Raw genomic sequence first — 14,337 nt, forward strand, 5'->3', positions numbered from 1 at the left:
TAGTTTCTCAAATGGAAAATATCCTTTTTAATGTGATAATATGATGGTTAGAGAATTATCCTAGAGATTTAGAACTTACTAACTATTTTGAAGTTATATAATTATTTTTTTGTAAAAAAATATACAACGTTTAAAATTTATTAAAAATGTTTTTAATATAACAAATCCTATTACACAGTAGTATACTCGTGGTATTAAAAAATAGTAATTACCTACTTATAGAATATTAAACTTTTGGATCTTCGTTGTCTTATTTTTCTTTAACTTAAATTAGGGTAAATAATAATTACTATTTGATTTTTATTTATACATTTCCCTTTTCTCTACTCCTATTTAATGATGAATATATTTTCACAAGAAATTCATTCACAATGTCTTCAAAAATAGTACGTGAGCTATGACTTAAGGGGACATGCCTCGAATAACTAATAATACTCTTTAATGCAAGATTCAACATAACAATTTAAAACTCGTTATACAACTAGTAACTAGTATAGTAAGTAAGTTATATATTAGACGTAAATTATATATTTCTGGGTAAGTGTATTCACTATTCAGAAATTTAGTATAATTGGATCCTGCTATACTTTACCTATATGTCTTACTTATTTCTTTAGGGTCATTTAAAATAATATTAAATATTTAAAGACCAAATATCTTAAGAATAATTGTACAATATTTTCGAAATAATCGCACAATAATTTTGAAATAATATTTTACAAAAAATCTTCATTAAATATTTTGAAAATAATAACATAAAATTGATGTTTCGGAATTTATAAGTAATAGTATGTATCCTGTATGGATACCGATAAATCAAAAATATAATATACACGAAGAGTTTTAAATGCAGTATTACATGCATGTGATAAATTATTTCAACCAAAATATATAAATATTTTGTCAATCATACCGATGGACCTGATAACATGACAGAACTTCTGAAAACTGATTTTAATTCATTAATTATATGTTTATACGAGATTGATCGGGTCACTTTTTATAATTTTGTTCTAAACTCCCATACATTTTCTTTGAATAATTAAAATTTATGGATTTTTTAAACGTTGATTATTATAAATTAAAATTAAATAATCGATCTTAAGTAGAAATATTAATGATGGTTAGATTGACAGAAAGTATACACACACAAAATATGAGCTAACATTGTTTACCGTCCAGGCAACGCTGAGGTAGTGACTGAGAAGGAGTGCCATTACATTCACACAAACTAATAGGTAATCACTTACTACGCACACATTTAAAAGACACAAATGCACGTTATTAGAAATTGCCTATTTTTAACTCCTTAAAAATTGCCAATTTGCAATCATCTTAATATAGTAATGTAAAACTATTGCCAATACTAAGCGCCTTATAATATATATAATATAATGCTTATATTATAATATTATGCTATATAACATGAGATAAAATATTATTAAAATAATGTACTACCTACATATTTTCCCAAATATTACATCTAAAGTCATTCAGGTTAATCAAAAAACGTTTAAAGATTATTACCAATTTGTTTTTTCCAAAAGTTCTAACAGACACGATATTTACTATTTCTGCATAATAATATGTACCAGTGATACAGTGGTCCAATATAGTTATACAATTTATAGTTACGTTTATAGCTTAAATTATGTGATTGGCATTAAGTCACTGATTTTCATGCCATATCCTGTATTTTATACTCTGTTACTGTATTTAATTATATATTTAATTGTATATGTGTATTTGTATTGAAACTCCAAGAACTGTGTTACCAATAACAAAACGTCTGAACTCTGAATAGTATACTGTGCCATTATAGGCAAACAGCTGGATAGCTTATAGGCAGTCCGCTTTGTTTTTTTTTAAGATAAAAGTTGCTTTCTAAGTCTTATATTTTACGATGTACCGAAATCAATATTTTAAAATTCCTAAACATATTAAGTTATTTTCAAAATGTATAATATTAAAATATAATTTTATGTCGATCATATAATTAATGTACCAAAATAAATACATCATTTCGGGTGTGTAAGTATATCATTGTAACATTGTACCCATAGGCGCGCGCAGACTTTATTCGCAGGTTATGCAATAAGGAAAATAGGGTCCCCTCACAAATTCTAATCTTTCTTTAATTTATTCTACAAAACAATTCTAAGTCGTTAAACATTTTTTTAACACATATAGGATTCAATTTACATTTTACAATCTAAGTTTTTGCAAATATACTACTTAGCTTTTTTGCTTCCCTCGGAATCTGAAATCACACATAGTTTTGCAGTAGAATATTAAACAACGGCTGTAGAAATAAGTAATTAATAATTATGTCAAAAAACATCGGCTCGTCGGAATACAGTTCAACTTTTCATGGTAAACGTTCTATTGTCTATCAGTAACGTTCAGCGGTAAAATCACAGATAACCAAACTTAAAGCTTATCTATCAAACCAGTACCATATTATAACAATGATGGTAATATTACTTATTAAATTATACACATCGATGTTGACATGATACCGGACTCAGTTATAATAATAATATGGTCTTTGATTATAAACTATAAAAACAATAATAATTATTCTATTCTTGCAACAAAGATAACAATATCTACGTGTTACGCTTTAGTGTATTAATAGTTTAGATTATTTTGCGGGTCGCGAGAAAAGTGAAAACTAAAATTTTTATTATTTTTTTTTATAATATAGAAGATATCAAAAATGCTTTGGTATATTATATATGGGCCCCTCACATAAAGCCACAGACTATGCAGCGGCATACCTTGCATACCCTGTGCGCACGCCTATGATTGTACATTTGTACCTATATTTGTGTACCAAATATATTTCCAATAAAATTGTATGAATTAATAAATAACTTTATTAAAAACAATTTAACTGACATGTTATTTTTAGAACGGGAAATCAATTTAAATAAGTTTTAAATCACAATTTTTTATTTATGAAAGGTTATAAACTGCCTCAAACCTACTTGTTGTCTCACGAGTTTAATAACCAGCTATGTATATTATTGTTTTGTTATTAGATGGCAAGATTTGTGAGATAACCGATGCATTTAAATTTGAGATAAAATTGCTTGGTTTTTTTCATGTAGAATATTACAATACTACATACAGCCCATGTGATACTGCCAGCGCCTCACTTGGTGATTGACTTAGTAATAAAAATAATATTTGTTGTAACCGTTCGATGATTCGCCGAAAAGGGCAATTCGAGATCAAGGATCATCCGTCACTTTGGGAACGGTCGCGAACTACGAGCTGAGACATGAAAAAGCTGGTGTGCCATAGATTTTAGAATTAATTTAGGAACATATTATGAAAAAAGCAATAATAGATAGCAGTATTGGATAAAGAAAAATAACATATTACATTCAAATACAATTACGTAGGTACCGAGAAAGCTAAAGGGTCTTGTTCTTGAACAGAAAAAATAGAGAAAAAAAATAGAAACAAAAATGATAATAATAGTAAAATATAGTACGGAGAGACAAAAATAATAGTAAAATATAATACGGAGAGACAAAAATACAGTCACATGACATTTGTGATTATTTCATAAACTTATATACACAGGATGACTTATTAATCATATGATCAGTGCTTTTCCCGATTCCAAAAATCAGAATTTGACAATATGCACAATTAAAACATAAAATTGGAGTGAGTATACTTAAGAAATCACCCTGATTATATAAATAATCCAAAACACAATGGCTCTGAACGGCGGCCGGTCGATTTAATAATAATAATAATAATGGATTAATACCTACTTATATTCTTCATACTTCTATACCAGCCAGTTTATATTTAAAAATAATAATAATTACACAATATTCATACCTAAATTATATATCAAAGGACCAAGACAATAGTCGGTATTTGATGGTCCCCCTGAAAATGTCTGTCTGTAAACCGCTCAAAACAAACTAATCGAAAATTGTATCGTGTATAGAAAATACTAAATATTCAGTAAATATTTCATGTATCTACGGTAATTTGTTTAAGAGTTACATCAAAAACCAAAATCGATTTTGTCGAAAACCGATTTTGAGTAAAAATTACCGTTTCCCATCATTTTTGTTTTCTTTTTGAAAACTATTGAGAATTTTAAGATTTGACCTCCCAAATGCACCAAGCAGATTCACTTTACCGTCGAACAAGATACTTTTGAACAAAATCGAAGCAGTGTTACTGCCGCGAACGGTTATTTAAGGCACAAAAAAAATACACACACACTACACACATCATTGTAAAATAAATACATCCATCGCTCCGCTCAGAATCTAAAATGAAAATGTCTACTAAGCATGATTCAAATTATTTTGAAAATTGTCTATTTTTATGTATAGAAAATAATAAAATAAAAACATATGGTGAAAATTTCAAGTACCTACTGTTTTAGTTTTTATTACAGCAAAATAAGACGATTCCTATGAAATTTTGTTAATCAAGGCGTGAATATCCAATGCCTAACTTCAACATCAAACGCTCATAAAAAAATATTGTTGGTTTATGCTCAAATTTTTTTTTAATTCCACTTACAACAACTTATGATAAACCTTATATTAGAATTTCAAGTTTTTTGAACGAACGAAAACATTTTTATGGGCAATAGTTTAAAAAAAACTAATAAGTAACCGAAATTTTCTTCTGCCTATAAATAGCTTAAAAAGAGTCAAACTTTTTTTGAATCGGTGAAAATTTCATTTAACTGCGGTACGGGTATTTTTTAGAGTTACACCAAATAACATAATTGACTTTTTATAAAATTATTTTTGCGTAAAAATCTCTGTATTCCTTATTTTTATTTTTATTTGTTTTACTCATTTGAAAACTAATGAGAATTTTTTACTTTTGGTCAACATTTCCCCAAAATATTAACTAGACTTACTTTCCTACCAAAAAGTATGCTGAAGTAGAAAATGGAAGCATTTTTACTGCCCCAAAGATGATGATGGACAAATCTTTAAAGTAGACAAAATATTTTGATCTTCAATATTGAGGGTTTTTTGGTAGTTTCTTTTTAAGAAATTAAATTGTATATCTAATATTCATCGACTTTCCTATTGAAAATGTTTCGGGTGACTTTCCTATCAAAATTTAATTAAATTCTTAAAGTCTCAGTATATTTTTAGAGGATAGGTAATTGGAAGATGTTAAATAAATAATAATTATTAAATATATATAATAAACTAGAAGTATATATTTCAGTTATGTGTTTACCTCATAAATTTACATTGTATCATAGAATATATTTTATTAAAAAACCTAGCTAGTTATTAATTTTAAAATAAAAAATAAATCTAGAACTTATTTCAATGTATTTTTGAGTTTTGATGAGGAATAGTTTTAATCAGTATACGAATACATTCAATAGATATGACTAGAATCTTAAATATTAAATTTATTAAAATTTAAAGTAACTACAGAAATATTTTGTATACTTTTAATTTACTAATTTTAAATTACTATAACTATTCTTGTGAATAATAAAAAACAAACAATAATTATCATTAAGACGTTTTGAAAAATTGGGTGGGAAAAAAATTATAATACAGACTTTCTAGTTTTTATTATTTTATATTTTATTCCTGACTCCCGATGTTGTTAAATAATTTTTTGAGATAAATTATCTGCTACGAGTTACAACTTAATAATCCTGCAGTTAGATCAATATTATAATTTCTGAAATTCTCTACGCACTAAAATTATATTTTCATTGCATTAGCATAAGCTTAGTCCTTAATTCAAGTCAACATTAATCTTATATTAAATAGTGGTATCTATATTATAATCTCTGTATCCTTATGTAATATGTTATGTATTAATAGTAAATTATTCTAACAAGAAGATAATATTTTAATTACATTCACAGACTTTACTATAATCTTTCACTTAAGTGGAGTTTAAAAAAAAAAAAATATAAAGAAATATAGGTTTGATAACTATAACTTATTACTTATTAGTTATTAGTCTCTATTTAGGTAGGTAGGTACTAATTTTCTTTTATTTAATTTACTTGCTACTTATTATAAAGCCATAATCCATAACAATAGTACTGAAGTGTTGTTTTTTAAAAAACTTATTTAGTTATTTCAATTATATAAATGCTCTGAAATTTATATTAAAATATTTAGTTTATAGTACATAACTACATTTATATTATAATGAATCATCTTTACATTATCAAGATTGCGTTATTAAAAAATATTAGAACTTCTTAAAACCTTCACAGATTTATATAACTGTTGTCTGTTAATATAGTTTCAAATTTAAATTTAAAACATACCTACCCTAACAAAAAATAATTGTTTTATCCTTATATCAATAAGTAATTAGGTAAGTACGTAATATTTATGACTAATTAGCCACGTAAAATATTTAAACAAAAATAATTGGACTTATATAAAAAAATATGTTATTGTAATGATCAAAACAAATATTTTTATTGTATTGATTTTCAAGGTCTTGGAAATTATAATTCTACTAAAATATAAAACAGGTATAACATACACTCAAATAAATGCATTATTTGAAGCAAGGTCAATTCTAAAATAAAATGTAACCACATTTTATATTAGTTTGTCGACATAATATTATTTTAAAAACTAATCATTAGCTTTACATTTCTATATTTTCCTTCATCAACTAATAAAGTATAACAAAAATAGTTTTTTAAAATTGAAAAATTATACATTTACACAAGGATAGTGTTAATATTTTAAATTAGAAGTCTATAATACATTATAAAATATGTAACATCCATAAAATTATTAAAATCCATATTTTTAAGAATCTGAAGACCTGATGTATAACATTTTAATAATATTGAAATACTTTTTATCATTATAGAATTTTTGTTAAATAATTTAACTTAACATTAATTGCTAACGAATAAGCAAATAGTTAATAGATTAGATGAAAATTTATTTGCTAAGTATAAATAAGCTTTTATGATTTATTAATACTTAATAGATTTAAATGTTATTCTGGATGTATTATTATTTATAAAAAAATAATGCGTACCTTTTAAGTGTTATTCCTGTATAAGGCATGCGCATTGCGTATGTCATTTATATTTTATATGCTTCTACTTTTTATAATTTATATAAAAAGACATGCCAAAAAGAACACAAATCAAATATTTTTACGTATATTTTGAAGTTTATTTATTAAAATGTTCTGTTATTGAATAAAACCTAAATGTACTGAAAAAAAATATTGTACTAAATCATTTTTAATAAATATTACAGTAAAACACTAATAAATATGAATAATTAAATACAAATCAAAGTTTAAACATTAAGTATATAAAAAATTTCAAATATATTTTTCATAAATAGTACCTATTAAAAAACTATTAAATTCCTTTATGTTTTGATGTGTAAACTGATAAACTATTTCATTTCACCACGCTACTACTTGAAAATATGTTTTACCAAATATTTATATTACCAAGCATTTTCTATACTATATAGAATCATTTTCAAAATATTTATACTTATTTATAGGCATTTGAAATTTTGAAATTTTGTTTTTAATGAATTGATGATATATTTTAGGTTAGACTAAAAAGTTTGAAAATTTAATAAAAGATCCCACATTAGTTGTTTCTAAAAATATAGAAAAAATGTAAAAACAATTTTTTTTTTAACAGACATTTCTAGTTCACATTTCGGTATTCAAACGAAGAGTTGCGATTTTTTTTGTGATTAAAAATAAATATTATTCGTAGGAAATTGAAACTTTTCACGAGTCTTACCTATAATTAACTATCCACAGTGAAATCTTTAAAATATTTAGATTTATTTTAAGTTATTTATTCGATGAACCTATATTCACACTTTTCTATGGTGTATTGATTTATAAATTAATGACAATGAACAGCTAAAAATGTTATTATAATTAGATATTATATAATATATATATAATTTATTTTTTAGAAAAATTAGTTCAACCAACCGTATAAGTGATAGTAAAATTTATTTATTTAAAAATATTCTTAGAACTTAGAAGATTAGGCTGACCGTTTCCATTCATAGTTGTTTTATATATGTTATTATTTATCACTGAATTCCAATTTAACACATACATTGAAGCTATAAAAGAGGTTCATTTAATACCAACTATTCCGCAAAGCGAGTCCCTCAGCTTTTTAAAATCAACGTTATTATTTAATTTCTGATTATTATTTATTTTTGTTTATACCTACTTTGATCTTAAAACAATTATTATGATTTAATATTTGTCATATTATTAGGTTGATCATAAATTTGAATTAATAATATATTTTAATTTTTTTAAGTTTTATTTATTATTGTGCATTAAAAATTAATATGAAACTGTTTAACAATTGTATAATATATTACTATTAAATTTAGATTAAAAAAATAAAAGTCTAATCTTGAAAACTATAGTAGTAAATTCAGATCTATTAGCTCTAATCCTCTTCTAATTTATTTTAACATATGATGAAATGTGACTTTTATGAATTCTTGAGTACAAAATTTAAAACTTTTATAAATAACAAGAATCATCATACAAACAGAAAAATTAAACAAATAATAATAAAATAATGCTAAAATATGAGAATATTTTCCCACTATTTCCGATAGACCATATAGTAACGGATATGTCAATACCAACTACCAACAGGATTCAAAGATTTAGTGATAATATGCACTCGTTTTACTTTATTCAACTGTATATGAAAACAATAGTAATTTATCATTATTTTCGATTTTATATTGATTATTAACCTTCGTCAACTATAATAATTATGTTAAAATTACTATTTTTCAAATTGTTTAAGCTCATAATAATAAGAATATATTTTTGAAATGAGTAATTAGTTAGTCAAAATATTAACACGAATTACTTAAGTAGAATTATAATATATATTAGATGCCTATTACATTAGAATACAATAAAACAATTATTTATAATTAAATTTATATTTGATTGAATTGCAATCCCGTTAGTCTATATTTATTATTTATAACAGTTCAAAATAGTGAATATTAATTATAAAAATGAATTAGTAGAATTAAATAATATTATACATACTTCATTAAAAAATTACCATTGTAATATTTTTACATTTTATTTTATTTTAAGTTCTGCCGAAATCAATCAGTCGGAGTCTCTGAGATAATATTTGTCACGGATTTGTGCACAGAATAAAATACCGAAGAATACATTTAATGGAAGACGATGATAGTACGATGACGTCAAATTGACGTAGATAAACAGAATTTTCCCTAAAGGCTTAAAGCTAATACTAATAATTAGACTTGTTATTTTTTATTATAACAAGCGGGTAATTTATTCTTGTTCCGAGAAAAACTGCCGGCAGTTTTATGATGGATTCAGCTCCTGGCCCGCTAAAACCGAATGTAAACACGCATTATTGACCGACCCGTTCGATACTACAACAATAATATTTATGCATATCAAGCAAGTGGTAATCAAGGAAATAAGTATCTATTAACCAACTGGCCGGTCAGGCAATAGGGAAATGAGTTTAAGAGGTATGACGACAATCACGAGTCACTAGAAGGTCGTCGGGCATGAATTATTATGCTATAATACCACACTTTGTCTTAGTTTGGTAAAGTACGACAAAAAAAAAACACACACAATTGATGCCAATGATTATTGCTTATAAAAGCAGGTCTGAAACGTTGTATATTCAGTACACAATTGCACGCCATGGATTCACGAATTGCAGTAGTCTGTGTTGTTTTGGCGGTGTTCGCGGTGGACCAGACGGTCGGAGCGCCGCAAAAAGATGCTGTAGCCGCAAGTGGTACCGCCTACACTACCAAGTACGACCATATTGATATTGACCAAGTTCTGGCTTCCAAAAGATTAGTCAATAGCTATGTCCAATGTCTGTTGGACAAGAAACCGTGCACACCCGAAGGAGCTGAACTTAGAAGTATGTATATACTTACTGTACTTGTATAGTTGAAAAAGATAATATTACGTTGTAACATTGTAAGATATTAGGTATTTCTTTAGCATCATCCAGTATGATATACTTACTCTGTTAATTGATTATACTGCTGTATTTATTGAATCTAATCAATTGTATTAGAATATAAATATACCTACTTATTTTTTTTTATACATGTTACTAGAAGCTCTAAAAATCACCTATCTTTATAATATATATGAATGCCTACTTTTTATTTTATTTATCAACCAATAAGTGATAGGCTTGTGTACTATAATAATCTGAATTTCAAAAAATGGTATTAATATTAGTTGATAAATGTTTATGACTAAATTAAAGATTTCAATTACTTATTCTAAAAATAGAACTAGAAATCAGGCCCCTAATAAAACAATAAACAATATTACTAGTATACAAAAAAAGTTAATGTGATTTTAATTCGATGATATTTTTTACATAAAACATTATTTTACAGTGTTATTTTATTGATTTTATAGAGCATAGTCCCAAATGGCGTTAGAAATAAAATAAAATGAAATTACTTATCTTAAATATTTTTTCTTTACAGAAATTTTACCTGATGCTTTAAAAACACAATGTGCGAAATGCAATGCCACACAAAAAAATGCTGCACTTAAAGTAGTTGACAGACTCCAGAGAGATTATGATAAAGAGTGGAAACAGCTTCTTGACAAATGGGACCCTAAACGTGAACAATTCCAGAAATTCCAACAATTTTTGGCAGAAGAGAAGAAAAAAGGGGTTGTTAAATTTTAAATATAAGTATAAATTTACCAATAATTAGTAGTTAATAATAATTTAGTTTTATCTAGTACATTAGAATGCAGTACCTATACGCACTATTTATCAAATGTATACAAAAATAATAAAAAATATTATAAATTATTATATATGTGTTTTATTTATTTTTTTAAGAGCATAAAGGAAATAATAAATATTTTGGATTATGTTTTCATTATGTTGTATTTATTTTGTATTTGTCTAAAACATAAAAATGAAGAATAATAATCATATACTCAATTAACATACAGTTTTGTATTTAATTTGAAATAAAAGCAGTCATTTTAATTAAGATTAATCATTTCGTATTCTATAAAATCTTACGAGTGTTAAAAAAAATTCACAGATCGGTGTTATATCATTATCCTTATAATGTAATAATAACATTATTACGCACTAAAATATTGTTTAAAAATGATAGTAATAAATTTAATAAGTACTAATAATAATTATTATTGTTTTAAAATTGAACATTCATATTGATAACTCAATATAATTCGTTAGCCTATAACAATTATTACTATTACCATGATCTAAACGAGATAATTTATATAGACAATTTAACTCGTATAAGTATAATACAAAAAAAAAAAATTTTGAACATGCCTTAACTTCCATTTCAACTATATATTAGCCGAGTACCCATACCGATCATATTATTCACATTTATTTCTAATTAATGAACCGAAAAATTCAAGAATTATTTACATTATTATTTTTGTTTAATTGTTAAGTTGTGCTTAATACAATATAGAGGTGTTATACTAAAAGGATAACAAAAAAAAGTTACTGCAGCTTTTTTGAACGGTAGAAATTCTCAAGAATTATATAATTTCAATATAAATGTTCTACGCATGTAAAATGACTAAAAAATGTTTACATATTATAGTATTGTTTTAATGAGTAATATTAAATTATGCCTATTAAAGTCTACTATCGAACTTGGATTGAAGCTGCTGTAGTCATCATTAAGAATGATGACTAGTCTTTCATGACAAACTTGGGAGTACAATATTTTATGAAACAAGGAAAATGTTGTACCCTGTTAATTTTACCGGTCAAACATATTATATTGTGTATCTAAAATAGTTATTATTAGTTTGAATTAAATATAATATTGTAATATGTATTATACTATATTTTGAAGAAACATACTAAATTTGTTCATCAGAAATGTGTGCGAAATGTGTGCACCTTAATTCAAGTCTAGGAAATTGTGTGTTCCGTAATATTGTACATTTTAAATTTGTTTTAAATGTCACATTCACAATACTAAAAAAAAAAAAACATAATAATAAACTCATAAGATTAAATTGGCACAGTTAAAAGCTTCTTATATGACATAAAAATAAAATAAATAAAAAATAACTAATATAAGAATGACAGAGGTAATCATATTAATGAACTAAAATTATACAGTCTTTTTTTTAGACTAGAAATGATTATGTAGTAAATTATATTTTACTATTACATTGTTTGTACGAAATCATAGAACGGAAGTAAGTATGACAATTACAAAAATTAACGATTCTATTAAAACATTTAAATTGAGTTAATACCATCAATGTATCGAATTAAATTGTATTGAATACCAAGTATTGCGTATATTAGTCTTAAATAATTATTATATGCAATTATATAGCATTAATTTTTGTAGGTAACACAATTTCGTTTTAATATAAACTTATTTATAACATATGACATTAATTATTATATTGTTTTATATTTACACATAATAATTTATTAAACATTGCATACTTTAAGAGAAAAGAATTTGTGTTGTATAAGTTTAATATAAAAACAGTTAGGTACTTCGATGGAAGTACCCACATGACAAACACAAGATAGTGATGATACAAAATTATAATAACTACTATTTTTAAGATACAAAAAAATGTATTGTTGCGAATGAAATAAAATTTTTAATTATTATGTATAAAACATTTATTTCCTTAATAATTAAAACCTAATTTATTTTTACATTGCGGTTTAAAATACAAAGTTTTTCTTTTTCTACCTGTATAATATGTTAATCTACGAACATTTTATCAATTCTGGTCCCAAATACATGGGTCCAAACGCAGGCTTGAACACCAAATACGAATTATTATCGCTGAAAAATATGAAAAATAATACCTAGGTACATTATTATTGTATTATAATTTATTATTTTTACATTTTGGAATAAAGCCAATATGTTTTGATTAATATAATAACAAACATTATCAAACAAAGATAAAAGTTTATTAACTTTTGTTATCACATCCGTGAATATATCTACAATGTTTTTTATGTCCATTAAATCTATAATTTTCTTGTTATCCTAAGTCTAAAGTTTTGAAAAAATAATTCTATATGAGTTTTTTAAAATTCATCTCTCCGATATTTAATTTGATGAGTTGTTAACACGAGGTATAAGATTCTCAGCTCACATTAGGAAAAAATAAGAATAATTCCAAAATCCTGAAACTACCGTGGTGGACGATAAAATAAAAAATGTGATAGAAATAAAAATAAAAATATTGCTTTCAACAAACTAAATAAAAATGTATCTGATTACCTATACACAATTAAAAAAAGTATTGGGCATTGACAAATTTCATAATGAAAACCAATAAAAAAAAGTCCTGTCCCGTGGGAAACATTTATTAGTTACATAAATTAAGAGACAGTTGATACCAAACTCATATGGAACAAAATACACTTGCTAAAAGGACTAAACCGGAACAACAAAATAATTATAATCGATGAAAACAGTAATAAATGAATTATGAACCCAAAGGAAGTTTCAAACAAATTAGGAAAATATTTTTATTCCAACAATAATGAAACATTTTTATGACTTAGATTTCATTAAAATTAAACAGGATAAACCCCTATTTTCAATATTGTTGACTTAATCAACGATGATAAAATCTAAATTAATTTTAAGATAACCATAAATCTCATATTAAAAAATGCAAAAGCTCAAGCCCAAGTCCTGACTGAATAAAACTTTTTTCATACACCACTTAGGTCAAAAAAGTAAAAATGTATGGCTTGAAAAGGGTGAAACTGTCTTCACCCAAAATCAACCTTTTGCCTTTTGGTTTTCGCCCAAATGACCTTTTTTACCCAAACTCAAGAAAAAGTGATTTGGGTTTCACCCAAAGAAATATTATTCATAATTAACGAAAAAACATTTTGGTTACCACTGTATTTTTTCTTATTGAAAATGTAATTTAATTTTTTGAATTTAGTAAAAAAAATAGTATATTAATAAAAAACCAAATTAATCTTCAAAGTTATGGGGACATGGATTTGATAAATTCGTACCGTGTAAGCAGAATAGATTTGTATTGTGTAATTTTAAATTGATTTATTTCTTGTCACTTCAACCTTTTCGATTCTTTTGAAATTTTCTTAACATTTTGTTAAGGGGATTCGATACCGTGATTTTCTGTTTTTGTCTAACACACATGCAACATAGTATTTTAGACGTGTTTTTTGCCAAACATTCCAATTAATCTATTGAAGCGATAATATTTACATGAAAACAGATTTAATTCTGTCATTAA

The 14,337-nt window shown here is 25.0% G+C and overlaps 2 protein-coding genes across 3 annotated transcripts in view; one reads left to right on the forward strand and one right to left on the reverse strand.

Moving 5' to 3' along the window:
* The first annotated feature begins 9,714 nt into the window (after positions 1-9,714).
* On the forward strand, positions 9,715-11,078 carry ORF1 (chemosensory protein-like). Its single transcript, NM_001126180.2, has 2 exons — positions 9,715-9,961; positions 10,548-11,078. Exons 1-2 carry the CDS (start codon positions 9,733-9,735, stop codon positions 10,754-10,756), a joined length of 438 nt encoding a protein of 145 aa, NP_001119652.1. The 5' UTR covers positions 9,715-9,732; the 3' UTR covers positions 10,757-11,078.
* Positions 10,945-14,337, reverse strand: part of LOC100168829 (regulator of G-protein signaling 17) — a 30,182-nt gene continuing 26,789 nt past the window's right edge. For both annotated transcript variants that reach the window (XM_001951374.5, XM_008187638.3), the window contains exon 9: positions 10,945-12,893. The gene's annotated coding sequence lies outside the window, so the exon portion shown is untranslated. The remainder of the gene's footprint in view (positions 12,894-14,337) is intronic.

This window comes from Acyrthosiphon pisum, chromosome A1 (assembly GCF_005508785.2).
Source record: "Acyrthosiphon pisum isolate AL4f chromosome A1, pea_aphid_22Mar2018_4r6ur, whole genome shotgun sequence".
Classification (NCBI taxonomy): domain Eukaryota; kingdom Metazoa; phylum Arthropoda; class Insecta; order Hemiptera; family Aphididae; genus Acyrthosiphon; species Acyrthosiphon pisum.

What these genes read in the sequence shown, in the direction of transcription:
- ORF1 (NM_001126180.2), top strand. Translation starts at nt 9,733, where the DNA reads ATGGATTCACGAATTGCAGTAGTCTGTGTTGTTTTGGCGGTGTTCGCG. An exon ending in CGAAGGAGCTGAACTTAGAA is followed by an intron (nt 9,962 to 10,547) that starts GTATGTATATAC and finishes TTTTCTTTACAG; the next exon opens with AAATTTTACCTGATGCTTTA.